The 19336-nt window shown below is 44.2% G+C and overlaps 1 protein-coding gene across 1 annotated transcript in view; it reads left to right on the top strand.

Moving 5' to 3' along the window:
- Positions 1–19336, top strand: part of Nsf (N-ethylmaleimide sensitive factor, vesicle fusing ATPase) — a 139905-nt gene that overhangs the window by 112204 nt on the left and 8365 nt on the right. The window contains exons 16-17 of the mRNA XM_031354552.1: positions 1342–1408; positions 2791–2870. Of these exons, the coding sequence (XP_031210412.1) occupies positions 1342–1408; positions 2791–2870 (147 nt within the window). The remainder of the gene's footprint in view (positions 1–1341; positions 1409–2790; positions 2871–19336) is intronic.

Raw genomic sequence — 19336 nt, 5'->3', positions numbered from 1 at the left:
CAGAAGAGGGCATCAGATCTCATTATGGATAGTTGTGAGCCACCATGTGGTTGCTGGGATTTGAACTCGAGACCTTCGGAAGAGCAGTCCATCTCCAGCTCTGTTTACATCCTTTCTTATGAAGCTTTCCTGGAAACTGTTTCAGCCTAGAAGGAAACTGCTGCAGGACAGAGAGAACATAAAGGGCATGGACCAGCAGAAAGTCCCTTTACTAGAGGGGCTGATCTGACTAAATATGTGGAGATGGAAATTGTCTGTGTTTATGCCATGGAAGAGGTAATAAGGAACTATGTTAAATGGTGACAGCAATAGCAGGAACCTTCCACAGTAGCCTTTCTTAACCGTTAAGGGTTCTGTAAGAACCACATATATACAGGTTAGTTTTAAGTTTGAAATGAAAAATGTTAGCTGGGCAGTGGTGGCACACGCCATTGATCCCAGCACTTGGAAGGCAAAGGCAGGTGGATTTCTGAGTTTGCAGCCAGCCTGGTCTACAGAGTGAGCTCCAGGACAGCCAGGGAAACCCTGAAGGGAAAAAGAAAGAAAGAAGGAAGGAAGGAAGGATGGAAGGAAGGAAGAAATTTATTCGCTTAACTAACTTAATTTCTATACTTAATTCTACATCTTCTATGGTTTAAAGACACTCACCAGGGAGTATTGTGCCACCTAAAGCGTTCTGTGTTGGGCTGGGCCATTTTTGCCACGATGATCCTCCAAGGTTACATATCAACCAGAGAGATTAGGTGGGCTGAGACCAATCTGCACTCGAGACACGGGCAGGTGCACCGAGCCCCATTCAGTGTCTGAAAGGGACCTGCCATCATTCATAAGAGGCTGGCCTGAAGGCCATGGCCACTTAGCTTCACCTTTGACATCAACAGAGTCTTCTGATTTGAAGCTGCTACTCTATGCTTGCCAGCCAGGGCATAACCGCTTCCTTTGCGGCTTTAATTTGCTGACGGTTTGGGCCACCTTTACTGTGTTATCCCTAGCAAGTCATTTAACTGCTTCCAGTTTCTCCACGAGTGTTCTTCAAGGTCTACAGTCCTGTAATCTATTAACATATTTTAGCCTGGACATTAGTGCCACACTGTATTAAGAATTAACCAAATTTAAACAGGGTATCGCGGTGCACTTTTAATCCCAGTATTCAGGAGGCAGAGACAGGTGAATGAGTTCAAGGCCAGCCTGGTCTCTTCAGTGAGTCCCTCATCTCAAAAAAGAAAAAAAAAAAAAAAAAAGGAAAAAAAAATAACCAAATTTAATCTTCTTTGGATTGCCGTTACCGTGCGTTACCGTGGAAGACAATGAGGTGGTCATACATGGTTTCCTTTCTTCCAGATCTTTGATGATGCTTACAAATCCCAGCTCAGTTGTGTGGTCGTGGATGACATTGAGAGGCTGCTCGGTGAGTCTGAACTTTGGCCGTTGTACTCTGCCACATGACAAAGTCCCTGTCTTACAGGGACGATAGCAGTGTCTCTTCCATAACATCAGCAGTCAGGATTTTCTCCAGTGTGTCCTGTCCATAATAAATGAGCAATGTAGAGTAATGAATACTACTCTGAAAATTAAAAAAAACACTTACTAAACATCTGAGGTTGAGGTACAGTGGGTTCAAAGATGACGGCTTAGTCCCTGCGCTCAACTCTGAAACATTCTAGCACCTGTCGGGAAAGCTTGTTCCTTGGATATTTTGTTCACTGAAAGTTCAGTCAGTCTGGCATGTGTCCTGATGACAGTAGATCAGAATGAGATAAACACCAAGGAGACTGGCCAGCAGTGGCTGCTACCAATGTACAGTAATGATCTCAGGTTAACTGCTCCCCACGTCCTTGGAATGTCTAGCCTTACGCTGGGTCATCTGCTGTTTGCTTTTTAAGTTTTGGTAATGTTTATTGTAAAACAAAGCAAGTATATCTCTGAGGCCTCTTTAAATTAATAGTGTCTACCCAACGGCCAGGATTGGAGGTGTGCCGTGCTTGGGACATCTTGGTGCAGTTTATAGGATGACTTCTCTAAGAACTTTAGTCATGTTCGTTGTTCTGTGTCAATCCCTGTATCTGAGCACAATGGATGCGAGGGGTCACAGCAACACACTGTCAAGAGTTTATGCCCTCTGAGTAGATTTTTCATGTTATAGAGTTATTTTTTGTACTTGTATGTTTATTTACTCAAGTGCTATTACTGTGCTAGAAAGACTGGTATTCTAGAAGGCTCTCAGCAAAAGATACTACCTAACCTTTATAACAAACATTGACAAAGTGTTAGAAAGTCAAGTGTGTCTATATCCTGGGTGTTCAGAAAACCTTGACTTCCTGGGCTTGATGCCCGCAGGGCATCGGTTCTTGTTTCATATCCTGTTCAGCTCCAGCTCTCTCTTCTCCTGGGATCTCTACCACTGAGCCACATCCCAGCCCCTTTCTACCTTTGGGTGGTGTCAAACTTTGTCCCCAGTGTAATATATGTAAATGTGCCATGGTGGTTTCTGGTAATTTCTTAGAAATGCTTGGTAAATACACCTGGATATGCTCTCCTTTAGAAGGTAGCCTGTGAAGACCAGAAAACACAACTACATGAATCAATGTGGATATTTAGCTTTTTTAAATGTACAGACACATTTTTATGTACCTTTCTGAGAATGTAGATTATTAAGGGTATCTTTTTTAGCAGCAGAGCTGCCTGCCTCTTACCAGAGCTGATGTTTACTCTTGATGGAGACAGATCAGCATGCTTGGACGTGTGCCCCAAGATCTCAATCCCTGAACCACAGCCATGTTTCTCTTTCAGATTATGTCCCCATTGGCCCCCGGTTCTCCAACCTGGTGTTGCAAGCTCTTCTTGTGTTACTGAAGAAGGCACCTCCTCAGGTAAATTAGTAATGACAAGATTTCCACAGGATCTTCAGTGACGCTTAGACAGTGGTGCACTCCATATATGTAGGTTATCACAGGCACACAAGAAGGCCCATCTGATCTAGCTTTCTGTCTTAAGGGAAATTGTTTTCTTTTTTTAAAAAAAATTAGCTACTTTATTTTATGTGCATTGGTGTTTTGCCTGTGTGTATGTCTGAGTGAGGTAACTGAGGTACCAGGTGGGTGCTGGGGAATTGAACCTGGGGCCATCTCTCCAGCCTGTAAATTGTTTTCTTAACAGATATTTTTCTTTCCTTTTCCTTTTCTGAAAATATCAAGATCTGACAGTTTCACTTAGTATTAGATCTTGTTCTGTGAATCCCCCAGCATTTTCCAAATCCTTGAGTCATCACCTCCAGAGGGAGATTGTGATGCAGATGTACAGGATGAGATGTGTGTTCCTGTTTGTGTCATTTATCATTTCATAGTTTTCCTGAGAACTTGAATTTGATGACTGCAAGTGCATGTGCCAAGCCAGCAGCTTGGCTGGCGTGGTTTTCAGCTTGCAAGGGTGACCTGAAGTTGTTTTTCCTGCCGCGCTCTGCCCTTAAGGAACAAAGCTGGCTGGCATCTCCGTTCGGTTGCTTGCATCTTTACTGATGCGGCTGCTGGAGATGCTGATTCTAGTCCCTAAACAGATGCAGAAGCAATCCTGTGAGGGTCAGGCTTTACATATGACGAGGTGTCCAGAGTAAGCTTGGCTGTGCCACAAGACAGGTTCTCTAGGTTAACTCTATGTGGTAGAATGTTGGGAAGTGCCAATCAAAGGGAGACCGGAAGAAAGTGAGCAGTCATTTGAAAACATTTTAGTGTCTGTATGGAAGTCTCATATTGAAAATGCAGAGAAAGAAATAATTAAATTAGTTTGTAACTCTAATATGTGATTTAAAAGTAGAAAATACACATGCATATTTTATACTGAAGTCTGGATTTTCTAGGTTTTTAGTGCTTGCTAAAAATTTTCTAAAGTCATAAAAGATACATAACAGCCTTGAAATTTTTCATTATACGCAATATGAAAGGGTTTATTTTTTCCTATGCTGAGGATCAAACCCAGGGCTTCCTGCACACTAGGCAAACTCTCTACTACTAATCAATCGCTCCTCTTTTGATTTTGAGACGGGGTTCACTGTTGCCCAGACTCCCTCAGACTCCTGGACTTGAGTGATTCCCCTGCCTTAGCCTTTTCAAGCTTTCCCTATGCAAAGGCTGAAGTCAAGAGGAGTGTTCTGCCTTCTCTAGATTCCTTCTGTTTTTAAATAGATGCATATGTCTGTAGTTGCTAAAACAAATAGCTTCTATATACTCATACTGCTTTTTTATAGAGCTAGCATATTTAAAATTTTTAGAATAGGAGAGATTATTCAGGCATTTAAATATTTTTATTATTATATTCAGCTTTTTGTTTAAAAATACTTTATGCAAGAATTCACTTCGGAGAAAAATTAGTAGCTTTCCAGTATTATTTTAAAATTTTTCCTTTACCTGGTCACGTGCTATCCATGTGAGTTTAAATAAAGATAGACATTTCTTCCCTGAAAGCTTTTCATATCCAAAATGATACAAGTAGAAAATACTAACAAATGGTATGGTTTTAAATGTTTTAAATATCATCTCATTGTGCATATAATTGGGGGCATCCGCCATAGGGCCCTGTGGAGAGGGCCAGAGGACAGCCTTTGGGGTTAGTTCCCTCCATTCACCTTTAAATGGGTTTTTAGGATTGAACCCAGGCCTTAAGCCCTGGAAAGCACCTTTGCCCCCAGCCTTCTTGCTGCATTTTGATTAGAGACTAAAGAATAACTGTTTCTGTTTCTTAAAATGTTTGTAAGACTCTAAGGGAAGAAAATTTATCTTATGCTTCTAAATCTCACAGCACACATGTACACACATATCCTTCCTAGTTTATTTCACATTGAACACATACAGATAGCGTTGTATGCATTGTCTTGCATTGATGGCCTTAGGTTATAAAACAAGATATAATTTTGGAAAAACATTAGAAATAGGTGGTGGCACACTCAGGAGGCAGAGGCGGGTAGATCTCTGAGCTCAGGGCCAGTCTCGTCTCAGAATGAGTTCCAGGAGCATCGTAGACTACACAGAGAAACCTCCTCTCATAACAACATCAACAACAAAAGAGTTTAGGAGCCAGCAAGATGGTTCAGCAGATAGAAGAACTGCTGTGCAAGCCAGAGGTCAGTCCCCAGAAATCCACAACAAAGTCACAGGGGAAAGCCAGTTACACAAAGGTGTCCTCTGACCTCACATTTATAATCCATGGTACATGGTCTCCCCCATCACAGCACACACACATACACACGTTCATTTTTTTAAAAAATATATGTGAAATTCAAATGACTACTTAACACATGAGTACCTCATTCATATTATTGTTCATCAGGGACTATAAATCAAGACCAACACAGTGAAATTCTTTATATTTTTGGATCATAGATAACTATGATCCAAAAGTCAGGTAAAAATAAGTGTTAGTGAGGAGTTAGGAAAATTGGAAACCGTACAAACTGTTAATAAAAATGTTTAAAATCGCCGGGCGGTGGTGGCGCACTCCTTTAATACTAGTACTTGGGAGGCAGAGGCAGGTGGATTTCTGAGTTCGAGGCCAGCCTGGTCTACAGAGTGAGTTCCAGGACATCCACGACTACACAGAGAAACCCTGTCTCGGGGGGAAAAAAAAACGTGTTGCCTTTGGGAAAGCTTAGCAGTTCCTCAAAAGGTTCCACTTGAAGTGAGGTACCCCATCAGTTCACTGCTGTTCACAGCAAGGTTATTCAGAGAAACCTAAAAGGAAGCAGCTATGGATCTAAGTAGAATGAAATCTACTGTAGTTACCAAGTGGAATATTATTCAGCAATGAAAATGCACTCAGAGCATACTTCGACATAAATGGACCTTGAAAGTGCACTCACAAAAGACCACATACCAATTCCTTCCTTCCTTCCTTCTTTCCTTCCTCCTTCCCTCCCTTCCTCCCTTCTCCCCCCTCCTCCTTCTCTTTTAGATCTATTTGTTTTACTTTATGTGTATGGGTGCTTTGAATGCATGTTTGTGATTGGTGCCCACAGGGACCAGAAGGGAGCAGAAGTTCCCTTGGGATTGGAGTTAGAGATGGTTGGAGCCACCACGTGGGTGCTTAGAATCAAACTTGGGTCCTCATCCAGGGCAGCCAGGGCCCTAAACTGCTGAGCCACCTCTCCAGCCCCTATTTCTATGAAGTGTCTACAGTTGGCCATTCTGTAGAGATAGAAAGTGACTCATCAGTGGTTTCAGGGAGAGGAGCTGGGAGGGCTAGATTAGAATTAGAGGTGACTGCTAATGAGTGTGGGATTCTCCTTGAAGAGATGAAAATATTCTAAGATAAGCGTGGTGACAGGTGCCCACATCTGTGAATGGACTGAAAACTGTTGATTTACACACTTTTAAGTTATTGAACCGTGTGCTTTGCAAATTATATCCAATAAAATGGTAACATTTTTAAGCTATGTAATGATGAAAGAAGAATTATATAGAGGGTTAAAGTAAAGGGCAAGCCACCAGGGTAGGTGGAGAAATCTCAGCTTAGGAATGCTCTTATACCCAGCCACCGGATCATTAAAAAGGTCTGTGAGATAGATTTCTCTAAGAAGTAAAGATGTATGTAAGAAGTAAGGAACCTGGTTGCCTTAGTGACAGGGACTGGCGGGGACTCTCTTTTAAGGGAACACTGGCCTGTCATTAGTCAGAATTTGGTGACTGACCTCGGCTGCCAGGTGACCTGCTGCATCGGGGAATTTGTGGCAGAAGACATTAGAATTGGGAATATTTCTGGTTGGCACAAGTTTAACAATAAAAACACGCCTCGTCTGCATGACCTGGCTTTGTAAATGCATTGTACATTGTCTCAAGAGAATGAAAATGCTTTGTAAGCTGGCCCAGTGTAAGAATGCTGGTGACATCCACTTGGGCAACCCAGTGCCGCATGGGTTTTTCAATTTAACGTTGAAGCTAGAGGCTCTTAGTCAAGTAGAGAGCGTGGGTCACAGAAAACTCTGGGTCACAGACACTGTGGGCAGCCTTCTTCAGAGAGCACCGCATCTTACCACACAGCAGTCATAGCAGTGGCTGGCCGTCGCAGGAGCCTTAATTTCCCATTTGTTGTCATTCCAGCTTTCTCGTAGAAATATTGTGTGTGCGTGTGTGCACATGCTCCAATGAAAGAATCCCCCAGGGCGGGTGTTGTTCTGTATCCAGATACTCCCTTTCCACTTCCCCTCCCCCACCCCTCCCCTCTTGTAAATTGGCTTATTAAAACTGGGTCTCAAGCCCTCCTTTTTTTCCCTTTGTGATCGTCTCATTCTTGGATTTTCGGTGTAGAACTAAAAATTCAAGGCAGATTTCAGTTACTAGGATAATTTTCTTTGAATTTAATTTTTTTTCCTAAGCAAATGCGTAGATTTTTAATGAACCTGGTATCCAGTGGGTTTGCTTTAAATTTATCTGGAGAGTTCCTACCATGATTGATTTATTAGTCCTTTGAAAGTATAAAAAGTGGTATCGGTAGTTCATGAAAACTGAGAAACATCATCACATTTTGTTTAGCATCTTTTTAAAACCAATTAAAAGCTTTTCTAAAATGGATTGAACAGGAGAAAATAAAACATGTTCCCTAGGTCTTTATTTCAATCAAGTTTCCCCTGTGTTCTGCGGGAGAAGAGATCTAGGCGGGATAGAAAGCCTGAAAAGGGCTGTCCCAGCAGGGAGCCGAGCCGGAGAAAAGGCTTCTCTGAGAACTCGCTGCGGCAGCTCAGAAAGCTCCCAGCCGGCTTCATCTACATGCAGAGTCACACAAGGCATGGGGCGCTCACCGGCACACAGAGGCCCCACATGTGCCTCCCTGCTGGTTCCTGTGAAAAGCCAACAATTGGCTTGGAGGGTAAAAGACCACTGCAGTTCACCCTCCCTGAGCTGGACGTACAATTTGTCCAGTGTTAGGAAATGTCCGGCTTAGCAGTGAGAGGCTTGAAGACAGCCCTCCTTGCAGTGAGATCCTAATGCCGGGCTTTTACTCCATGACACTGGGTCTCTTTTCAAGGTTTGCAGATTTATGGAAGTTGAGGGGGATGTGCTTTTCAAGATCGGAAGGATGAAAGCGGGGGTCTGCACGGCAGGGAAGAGCTCCAGGACAGGGGGACGGCCAGGTGAACTGCCTGTACCAGCAGCCCTGGCCGCCCCAGGCTCCAATGTTTCCTCTTGGGTCTCTGATACCACACTTAAAACGATAGCTTTATCATTTGGAAGGCAAGTACCCAAAAGGGAGCTCTTCAGGGCTGTAAAACGTGATTTCCCGGATTCCTCAACAAGTCCAAGGGCATTTGAGTCAATTAATTGACTTCTTAATTCTGGGTGTTCCTGATGTTTGGGGTCATGCTGGAAGCCCCATCAGAACAGAACAGAATAGAATAGAGAAATAGCCTTGACGTGCCTGGAGAACCAATCCTTTCTTGGTGCCTCCCAACCTTCTTTTATTATGGCATATAGAAAATGGCACCCGATCATACATGTGGATAGGTTGCCAAGGACACTCAGAGCTGGCCAGGGCCCATTCACCAGGCACCCTTTGCCTTCTCAACTGATGGGCATCAACACATTAATTCATATATAACTCGTTTGTGCCTTATCAATAGTATGATCTTTGGAAACTATAAACTATAAAAAAGAATATCCAGATTGACAACAATATCGCTGAAGTAAACTCAGACCTAATAGTTAAGAGTTTAAACTGAATTTAATACAAGAACTCTATCGCTCTGAAGCCTAGGAATGCGTTGTTGTTGTTGATGTTGTTGTTGTTGTTGTTGTTGTTGTTGTTGTTGTTGTTGGGAAAGCAGGATGGATGTGCAGGTGCACTCTTATAATCCTAACTTCAAGGAAACAGGCAGAAGAACTGTAAGTTTAAGGCCAACCTAGGCTGTATTGTGAAACCTTGTCTTAGGAAGAAGAAAGCAAGCTAGGTGTGGTGCAGTGGACACATACACATAATCCCAAACCTTGAGAGGTAGAGGCAAGAGGACCAGAAGTTCAAGGCTATCCTCAGCTATATAGACTGTTCCAGGGCAGCCTGGGCTACACGAGTTTCTATCTCAAAAAAGGTATGTGGGGGATGGTATTGTCAGGGCATAACTGGGCCAATGGGAAAAACTGTAGCTAGGCAGGCAGTAATCTATAGAAGGATGCTCAAGAAAACGTTCTCTATAAAAGAAACAAGAACTCTAGCTCTCTGGATCAGCATCTGTGTTTCTTGTGGCTTTTATTTTAACAGCAGCAGACCATAGACAGCACTGGTTTTCAGTAGTTCTCATGGGACACCTCAGTACAGTCTTACCATAGCAGTGATACTGGGAAGGCCTTCCTGATGTTAGGCAACTCTTCAGACTTTGAGTTGCTCTAGTGAATAAACAGATAGCGGAAGACTCCAAACCCTACAGGCCTAAACACGAGAATCTTCCTATCTATTTAAAATTAACTCTGGCTAATGACTACAGTGTGACTCAATAAGATGTATAGCCACTCCAGGAAAGAGGTGTAGTCATTTCGCCAGACACATCCGTTGTAACCACTTGACATGGTGGCTTCTGTGGGGGACTTTTTTGTTGTTGTTGTTATGACTGACAGTTCAGTGACCTAATTTTTCTATTTGTTAAATCAATGATATTATATAGCTACTATGTTTTATAAAACTATCTTATATGCACCTTTCTTAGAATGGTAGGTTTTCTTAGAAAGCTACATGTAAATTGAATAAAATATATAATTATAGATTAGTTTCAGATGTATCAAAAATAGTAAAAACTTTTGATGAACCTTTTTTATAAAGTATTACAAATATCTGCCGAGCAAATATCTCAAAGATCTAAAGTCCCACAGTCTTTACGTATTAAAAGTTCAATCAATTTAAAATGTCCAATATCTTTTAAAATTCAAAGTCTCTTAACTGTGGGCTCCACTAAAATACATTCTTCCTTCAAGAGGGAAAAATATCAGGGCACAGACAGTCACAATCAAAAGCAAAACCAATGTCTGGGATCCAACTCACGATCTTCTGGGCTCCTCTAAGGGCTTTGGTCACTTCTCCAGCTCTGCCCTTTGTAGCACACATCTTGTCTTCTGGGCTCCAGATGCTTGTACTCCACTGCTGCTGCTGTCCTTGATGGTCATTGCATGGTACTGGCATTCCCAAAACACTGCTGTAACTAGGCTTTACCAATAGCCTCTCATAGACTGTCTTCACGGTGCCAAGCCTCAACTCCTATGCATAACCCCTTCAGTCCTGGGCCATCAATTGCAACTGAGGCTGCACCTTCACCAATGGCCTTCTGTGGCCTCTCACTGTGCCGAGCCTCAGCTGCTCTTCATGACCCCTTCATGCTGTCAAAACCAGTACCACCTGGGTGCCTCTTACACATTACCAAGTCCTGCTACAGCACAAGGTACAACCTTGGCTATCTCTGGAACACAGCCTCTGTGCTTTCAGAAAAGACTTCCCAGAAGAAGTCACCTCAATGATGCTGGTCTCTTCTTAATCACTGATAATTTCTTAGCTCCAGCTAACCAGCATCAATAGTCCCAGTAATGCAAAGTTTTCACTTTAGTAGTAGTGATTTTTGATTTTTTTTAAATTGTTTTTGGAACAATACATCTATGATAGGCATTAATTAATACCCCCAAATCAGTATTGGGATGCATATGTGTATGTGTGAGAAAGTATGTTTGTGTGTGCATGTGCACATACTTATGGTATAAACCTATTCCAGTAACTCAGAATATGTACATTTATATCAGCGGAGAAATGTTAATGAAAAATTTGCCTCACAGCCAGAACTTAGCCTTGATTTCTCTCATCCTAGGTAAGATGCCCCACTATGTCACCAGCTCTGGAGGTGCTGTGCACAGCACCTAGCATTCACTGGAGCCATTCACCTTCTAGGAGCACCTTCTCTGTAGAACTCACTCATTGTGTCGGGGTTAGGGTTATAAATTCTGAGTTCAAGTCTTGGCTCAGACATTCTGGCATTATTGCCTTAAACTGGCATCTTAGTTTCTCTGTGCATATTTCTTTATCTATAAGAGTAGAAAGAATTATTCTTTTCCTATCCTGTTGAGGGTCAACTAAGATATTACATGGTGAAGGCCTTTATAAATGTTAGCATTCTGTCTAAACTCCACCCCCACAGATACCTGGCAGCAGCCGGGTATGCTCCTCCCCATGGTTACCTGGCAACCGCCAGGTAGGCCTGGCCCTATAAAAGGGGCTGCTTGCCCCCTCCCCTCTCTCTCACTCCTGCTTCTCTCTCTTGTCCCTTTGTTCCCCCTCTCTCCCCATTCCTACCCCCCCTCTCTCCACATGGCCATGGCCAGCCCCTACTTCTCTACTCTCTTCCTCTCTCTGCCTTTCTCTGCCTCTGCTACCCTCTTAACTCCCCTCCCCATGCCCTAAATAAACTCTATTCTATACTATACCAGCATGTATCTGGACCCTCAGAGGGAAGGGATGTCTCAGCATGGGCCGCCGAGGCAGCCCCTTCTCCCACACCCCGCCAGAACATATTCTTATAGCTCTTTCTCTTGTTATGATCACAACAGTAAATGTGTGGACTGTAACCATGTAAGACACTGAAGCAAAGAACCTTATGTACCCTCTGGACCGTCTCAGCTGGTGATAGGCAGCTGGGGAATGCTCAGAGTTGTAGCTTGTATCCCTTCCTGTGCAGTACTAGAGAGGGCAATGGGTGGGCGGCTAGCCTCTGTGCACATTCAGGTAGATTTGTAGGCTAAGTCCTAAGACACATGCGCTCGTCTGGGTATTAGAGATTTTTGTTATAAAAGACAGAGAGAGAGAGATAAGAATTTCAGAACTCGGTAAGGCGGGGGTTGGGGGTGGGAGTGGCAGAGCATGGAGCCACTGAGGCTGGAGGACACTGATGGCTGCACTTGCTTTGACCCACCTGTTGCCCTTCCTTAAGGTCCCTGGAGGCTGTGACCTTTCTCTCAGCTCCCAGCACAATTGAATGGCAAATCAATCGTTTACTCTCATATGTCCCTATGCCTAAAACAAGGACACAGATCTCTAAGCATCCGTGGGGCTTCATGCCATGCAGTATGTGCCTATCAGTGAATTGGGTAAGAGCCAGTTATACTCATAAAAGGGCTAGGACAATCTATCAGGATTCCTGGTGTTTACTGGAATGCAAATAGAACTGGAACTTGAGGTTTTAAGTCACAGTGTTTGTAAACCACACAGTGACACACACATACACATGAAAATGAGAGGAGAGAAAGAGAGCTTTCATGTATGATGGCACACTCTTGGGCGGTAGAGGCAAGTTTAAGGCCAGCCTGGGCTATATAGCAAGACCTATCAAAAATAAATAAATAAATAAATAAACAAATCATAAGGGGTGTAGCACATGCCCCCAAACTGTTGTAACTGCCTTTCCATCCTTTGGCCTCCAAATTTTCTGCATGCACGCCCATACTGGAACAAATAAGAAAAATTGGGCTCAGTATCCCCTAAATGTTCAAACAACCATTATTCTGTGAATTGGTGTCCACTGTAAAACACCAAAAGAGCAGTATGGTATGGTAACAAGTTCTACTGTTTCATCTTAAGCACAGCCCCCTCCCCAGTGGTAACTTTGTAGAGAGCTTTTCCTGCCTCCTTATTCTTACATATTATAAAATTTCTACAGTAAACATGTTACCACAATAATCAGGAAATTTTTTATTTTATTTTATTATTTATTTATTTATTTATAGTTTTTTTAAGACAGGGTTTCACTGTACCCTAGGTGTCCTGGAATGCAATCTGTAGACCAGGATGACCTTGAACTCAGAGATCCACCTGCCTCTGCCTCCTCAGTGCTGGGATTAAAGGCATGTGCCATGACCACCTGGCTTAGGAATAATACAATTTTAAAGTTTATATATAGCTATTTTCATTTTTAGCCAGCAGCCTTCTTCTTTGTTTTGTTTTGTCTTGTTTACTTTGTTGAGATAGGCTCTTTCGTAGCTCAGGATGGCCTTCCACAGCAGCTGTGTCCGGCCTGTTGGAGTGTGTTCCATGTGTATTCCTAGCCTTGCTTTCCTTTCTGATGAATGTCTGTAAGGTTCTCTGTGGTGGCTGGAGGGCCCTCGACTCTCAAAGCTGACCTTGGCTTCTTCCCTCAGTGCTATGCCTCCCATCTGAAGGGCTGACGGTTGACACCCACATAGTTAAAGGTGACCAAGATAAGTGACAGTTGTTGTGGGTCAGGAACATGGGAAGGTTGTTTTTCCCATCTGTAACATTTCTTTAGGCATGCAAGCTTGGAATACTACCTTAGTACCCACTTTGTTAGAATGCACAGGCGATGGCTATTCTTCTACAGTATAGAAAGTGAGGGTGCATAGGATAGATACTTCACTGGGTGAGGTGCACCTGTGCGGTGCAAGTGGTGCCCACTGTCGGGAGGCTGCCCTCCGGGTGGCTGCCAACCTTCAATCTGATTTTTTTAAAGATATCAAATAAGTTCTCAGTGTCCCTGAATCCCTGGATGGGACATGCATATTTATCGTAGGGATCCCATGGTAACCCAAGCCTGGGGAAGAAGAAGGTGCTCACTTCCTCACACAGGGTGCTCGCTCTCCTGGAGAGCAGGGGCTAGTGTGGCTGGGTTTGCCTGGACTTTGCTGCTGTTGTCCCTGCCTCTGGTTTTCTGGTTCACACTGAGGCTGGTGCCCCTGTCACTATCCAGTGACAAGGATGTACCTGTGTCCAAGTTAGCAGGGTGTCATAGCCTTTCATACAAAAATTTGTGGGAATGTGAGGTTATGTTTTGAGTACAGTAAACCATTTTAGATTTCACGTGACCTATTCAGTTTTACTGGAGACAAGAACAGAATTCATAAGAAAGCAAGGACTTCATTTTTTTGACCCAAGCATATTTTCTTTTGTATGTGGGTGTTTTGCTCTCATGTATTTCTGGTACCCCCAGAGTCCAGAAGAGGGCAATAGATCTCCTGGAGCTGGAGTTACAGATAGCTGTGGGTGGTGGGAGTTGAACCAGGGTCCTTTATAAGAGCGGCTATTCTAACAAGTGAGCCATCATCTATCTCTCCTGAGCCCAAAGTGTATTCTTATTTACCAAATGTTATACTTGCTGGGTGGCGATGGCACACACCTTTAACCCCAGCTCTCGGGAGGCAGAGACAGGCAGATCTCTATGATTTCGAGACCACCCTGGTCTACAAAATGAGTTCCAGGACAGCTAGAGGAAATCCTGTCTTGATAAACAAAAACAAAAACCAGGAACCAAGTTATACTTTCAGGCTTTTAAAACAAGATTTTAAGAGGAAATGTTTGCTGAGTATATCTTTGGTATCTGAGGTAAAATATGCTGAACACTTTGGATGACACTGGTGACAATAAGGATTGTCATTACCACCCACTTGTGGGTGTGCTCAGCAAGGCCTGTTGGCATATGCAGATTGCGCACCGCAGTCACTTAGAGAGACCTACTTGCCCTGTGTGTTAAGGGTTCTGTGCCTAGTTCCTTGTGACAGCCAGCAGGGCTCAGGAATGTCTTACAGCGAGAGTCATGAGGCTCTGGTGTTAGCAAAACAAGAACACAGTGACTGGAGGCAGGGGGAAGCTTTGTCCATGGGTAAATACTGGATAAATATTTTGAGTCTTATTTCTTTATTATTGCTATCAAGATGGATGTGTTACCATAGTTTAAAAAACAAAAACAAACAAACAAACAAAAACCACCTTCAACCTAAGAATCCACCACTTTTAATTGTAAAAGAAATTAAAGTGTTTTCCTGGGCCCCTCAAAGTCTTAGGGGCCTCAGCTGCTGTGCCTCACGGTAAGCTGTAGGCTGACTAAACCTTATACTCACCTTCAGTCCTAGACACTCTTTGCTTCTTTCTTAGTTCTTGTCTTGAGTTCTGGGTAATTGAAATTGTTTAGCAGGGTGTCTCTTCCCAGGTGAGGTGTTATTACTGGACACACTGACTTGTGTTCTGTGGTCGAGGACAGAGTACAGGAGAAGAAAGGTTCTGAAATATGGACATGGTACAGCTGCACGCTGGCACGAAAATCCCAACGGCTATGTAAAAAGAGAGGTTCCCTGAGTGAACCCCACAGAGGTGGAAATGAGGTTAGAAAGAACAGACGTGCGTTCAGTATGGGGGTTGGGGGGAATCAACTTACAAATACCAACCTGAAAACTGAGCTAGGTGCCTGGGTCGAGTACTGGACTGGCCAAACCACATCGGGAAGGAGTATCTACACACACCATCGCTACACACACCATCGCTACACACACCATCGCTGCACACACCATCGCTACACACACCATCGCTGCACACACCATCACTTTTGGCGTTGAGAACAGGGTGGCATGCTCACTACAGCTTGATTTTCTTGAGTTATTTATCCTTTCCTCCTAAGAGTTCAGAGGTCATCATTTCTAGGAGATTGCTCTCCCAAGCTTGTAATTAGGAGGACAGCTATTTTAGACACAGGTTTAAAATCACACATGGTGTCAGGTATGGTGGTGCATGTCCCCTTTAATCTCAACCCTGGGGAGGTAGAGGCTAGAAGATCTCTGAGTTCCAGGACAACCTGGTCAACAAAGCAAGTTCCAAGGCTACGCAGAGAAACCCTGCCTCATAAGTAAGTAAATAAATAAATAAATATAAATAAAAATAAATAAAATTGCTTGTGGTGGCACTTCTGACTATGAGGCCCCAGGTTTAATTCCCAATCACAAAACCAAATAAATGAGCAACTAGCCACGGACCCCATAAAATTAAGGAAATTAGCCAAGAGTCCCAGACACATCACGTCCCCCCCAGGTTCCTCAGGTACCTAATGAAAAAGAGTAAGAAGACAGGAAGCTTCTCCAAGAGTAAGATCAGGTGAGCCGGATCTTCCTTGTGGATTGCTGGACAGATTCTTGAGTATCCCGGAGTAGTCTGCTTTTGCCCACTTGAGACCCCCTAGCGCCCAAGCTGGTTCCTGCCCATCAGCCATGAGTGCTTCCCTTTTGTCCTCTGCTTTACAGCACCACCAGGCCGGCTACAAAGGGCTGGGCAAAGAATTTGCTCCAGGGTAAAGTCTAATGGAGAATTTAAGTGTTGTGTTGTCTGCCTAGTTAGGGCATGATTTATTCGAAACATCCTTCCTTTGGTATTCAACTTCAGCATTTAACTAAAGGAGAAGGAAAGGGAGCAGGAGAGGAAGAGTTAAAAGAGGAGGAGCCATGGCAGCTATAGCCCTTTGAGCCATGATTCCACATGCAGGCTGGACATGGAGAGCCTGAGCAGCCATCACTGCTGCTGCCCTGACTCCTGGGTTGGTTGGTTGGTTGGTTGGTTGGTTGGTTGGTTGGTTGGTTGGTTGGTTATTCGCTGGGGCTTAAAGCCAGGTTTCTCCCTTGTGGGTGAGTTCTCATGGAGCCATCACCTCAGCTCTGCTGGTTGGGCTTGAGGGGACTTGGTCTCCTCACTTGCTTTATGACAAACCAAGAGTTGCAAGAGGCAGTAAGTAATACTTGTCTCACCAGCTTGGGTTCCTAGCTTCCCGGAAACCCCTTTCCTTTGCCAGAGAAGCCTGTAGCATGAAGTCAATTAGTAGCTAAGGACTGATCAGCTAGAAAGAAAGTTATGAGAGCCTTGGCATCAACTTAAATTGTAACTTAAAGTGTCATCCATTCTAGAGTGTTTTCATTATAACAGTATATCATAGCATTCAACACTGAGGGCTCAAGGGGGTGGGCTCTGAAATGGTAGTTTCCTGTTAAACATTTGCTGTAGTGTCCATTTTTTTCCAGGGCCAGAAGAGAGATGGCTAAACAGAGTCATGTATTGAAACCTTGAAACCTGAACTGGGAGCATCATTCATTCACTCAACATATAGTTAGTTATTAACTGTGCCCCCTGCACAAGGCCCTGTGTTAGCCCCTGATAGTTCAGTAACACCAAACAAACCTCAGCCTTGGCTCACAAAAGACTCGTGAGACATGCAATAGTAAGCAAATACAGGGATGAGTCAAGGAAATATATAAACGATGGAGGGACAAAGGAACACAGGGAAGGAAGGAAGCATATTGGACGTGGAGCTTGAGCAAGCTATGGAAAAGCTGACATTCAAGCGAGGCAACAAGGGAAAGAGCCATGCTGATAGGGAGAGGAGAAATGGACCTTCATGCACGAGGCAGCTGGGCCCAACTGCTTCAGACTCGGCACCTGAGCATAGAGTGCCCAGATCTGTAAGGTGGCACAGTGAAGGAAGCCATAGGGGCAGGCAGAATTGTTCTTAAGGTCTCAGTAGCGAATAAAATAAGCTAACTAAAAAAACGAGAATTGTCCCCTCTTCCCAAGAAGGAAACCAGAGAAAGTGAACGGTGAGAACCCTGTCTGTCCAGAAGGCTTCCTGCTGGCCTGTCCTGAGCTGAGCTCTCTCCCTACTGTTGCTGGCCCACAGAGACCCCACTGCAGTGACTCTTCCCCCGAGGTGTGTGGCCTGAACCTCATTGTCACCCCAGGCTGAGTACTGGGACACTGTCCTACCTATGCAAAGCAAGCCTGGTGCCTGCAAGCATGCTTGTCCCAAATCACTGCTGGGGTCCCGGGTGTTGGAAAAGAAGTACTGCTCACTGCCCTACTGCTCACTTGCCTGACCTAACTGGCCTTCCATGCTCCCCTCAGGAGCGCCCCTCCTCGCTCTTGCTTCCTCTCCTTCCTGTCTGTTGTGACAGTGGGGAGAGAGCACCTTCCCCAAGATTCTTTATCTCATGCTCCGTCTTACACATAGGTAGGATTTTTTTTTCTAATCCCATTTTTATGGCTGAGGAGAAGTCTGGCACTGAGGTATTCTACCCCCGTGTCCGCCACACGGCTGCGAATGATGGTTCTTGTCCCTTTTCTCCTGCACAAGCTCCCCAGCCTTCAGGGGACTCCACTGCTCCCCTCCCCTGGCCCCACCCAGGCTGGCTTCAGAAGCAGCCATATGTGTAAGCCATGGGCTAAATGGGTGCAGGACCGTTTTGGGTTTTTTTGTTTTGTTTTTTTGTAGGGGGTGGTTACCCTGAAGTGGCATGGCATCCTCGTGGCTGGTTTGTCCCGAGCCACAAGAGGAGAGCACCTTTTGGGCACATGCCAGGATTCTTTCTCTCCACCATAGTCCTTTCTCCTTAAGACCCACGTTTGGTTTCTCCTGATGCTTTTTATATTAGACCTTCTTCCTTCTGTAGCATTCTGAGCCTGCCTTTTGTTGGCTGCCCTCCCAGAGAGACCTGCTGTTGTGGCATAGCTGATTCCACCAGCCACATAGGTGATGGCATTGGCGACCTGTCCTGCCACAGTGCCTCCTGTCACTGGCTTTGTGGGTCACCCCCGTTGGAGATGCTCCCTCCCTGGGCTTCAAGGTCTCCACAGCCATGGCCACTTGTTGTTTGCTGGTATGTGACTTGGTAGTGGCCCCCAGGTGCTGACCAGCCAGTTTCCCAACTAAATCCAAATCACTCTGAAGGCGCAAACTAGATTTTACCATCCACATATTCTTGTTCATGTTCCAATTAGCAAATGTTAATTTCATCTTTTACTCACTGGGCTTACAAAATTCCTAATATTCCATCTCTTCTTTTCAGTCTTTTACAAAAATGTCAGATTGCAATCACTAGAAAACAGTGTAAGGCCCATCGCACATGGCAGTTTTGAACCTCGCTTTCAAACTCACTTCTTAATCCATCCCAGGGTTTCTGATTGTTCCCAGTTAATTCTTCTTACCGAGGGTGTGTTCCATTTGCTGCATTGAATGGTAAGAAAGGCCTTTCTCTCCCGCATAGCTGGCTTCGAGCCCTTCCATTTCACTGCAGATATTATATTAGTGGCATTTTTTTATTTAGGAAAAGAAAAAAAAAGCTTTATTCCGCATGAACTTTTGTTACAAATCAGTTGATTGGGGCCAATCAATGGCAGAACTCTGAAAGGGTGTGGATTATCTGGTTAGCCTTTTGTGTGGCAAAAGGCTTAGATGATGCTCAGTGCTTGGCTCATTCTTCATCCTGTAAAGAAGTGGGTCTCTGAAGGATCAGCACCTGACCGAGCCCTGCCTTTTTTCATGGTAATGTTTTCACCTGAGTTGCTCCTTAGAGCGCTAAGACTTGGTTAACTAATACTTATTTAACCTTGGAACAATGTTCATCGTAATCCGATTGGCAAATAGTCATTTTATTTCAGCCCTTTCTGTGTCTCATCAGGATCAGCAAATCTCCGTAGAGTATGCTGAGGGAGCAAGCGAGCGAGGGAGCAACTCCCTGCCCCTAAATAGGTTATTGTCACCCCTCTCCCTCTCCCTCTCCCTCTCCCTCTC

The sequence above is a fragment of the Mastomys coucha genome, unplaced genomic scaffold (genome assembly GCF_008632895.1).
Source record: "Mastomys coucha isolate ucsf_1 unplaced genomic scaffold, UCSF_Mcou_1 pScaffold5, whole genome shotgun sequence".
Lineage (NCBI taxonomy): Eukaryota > Metazoa > Chordata > Mammalia > Rodentia > Muridae > Mastomys > Mastomys coucha.
This window is presented reverse-complemented; position numbering and strand designations above follow the sequence as displayed.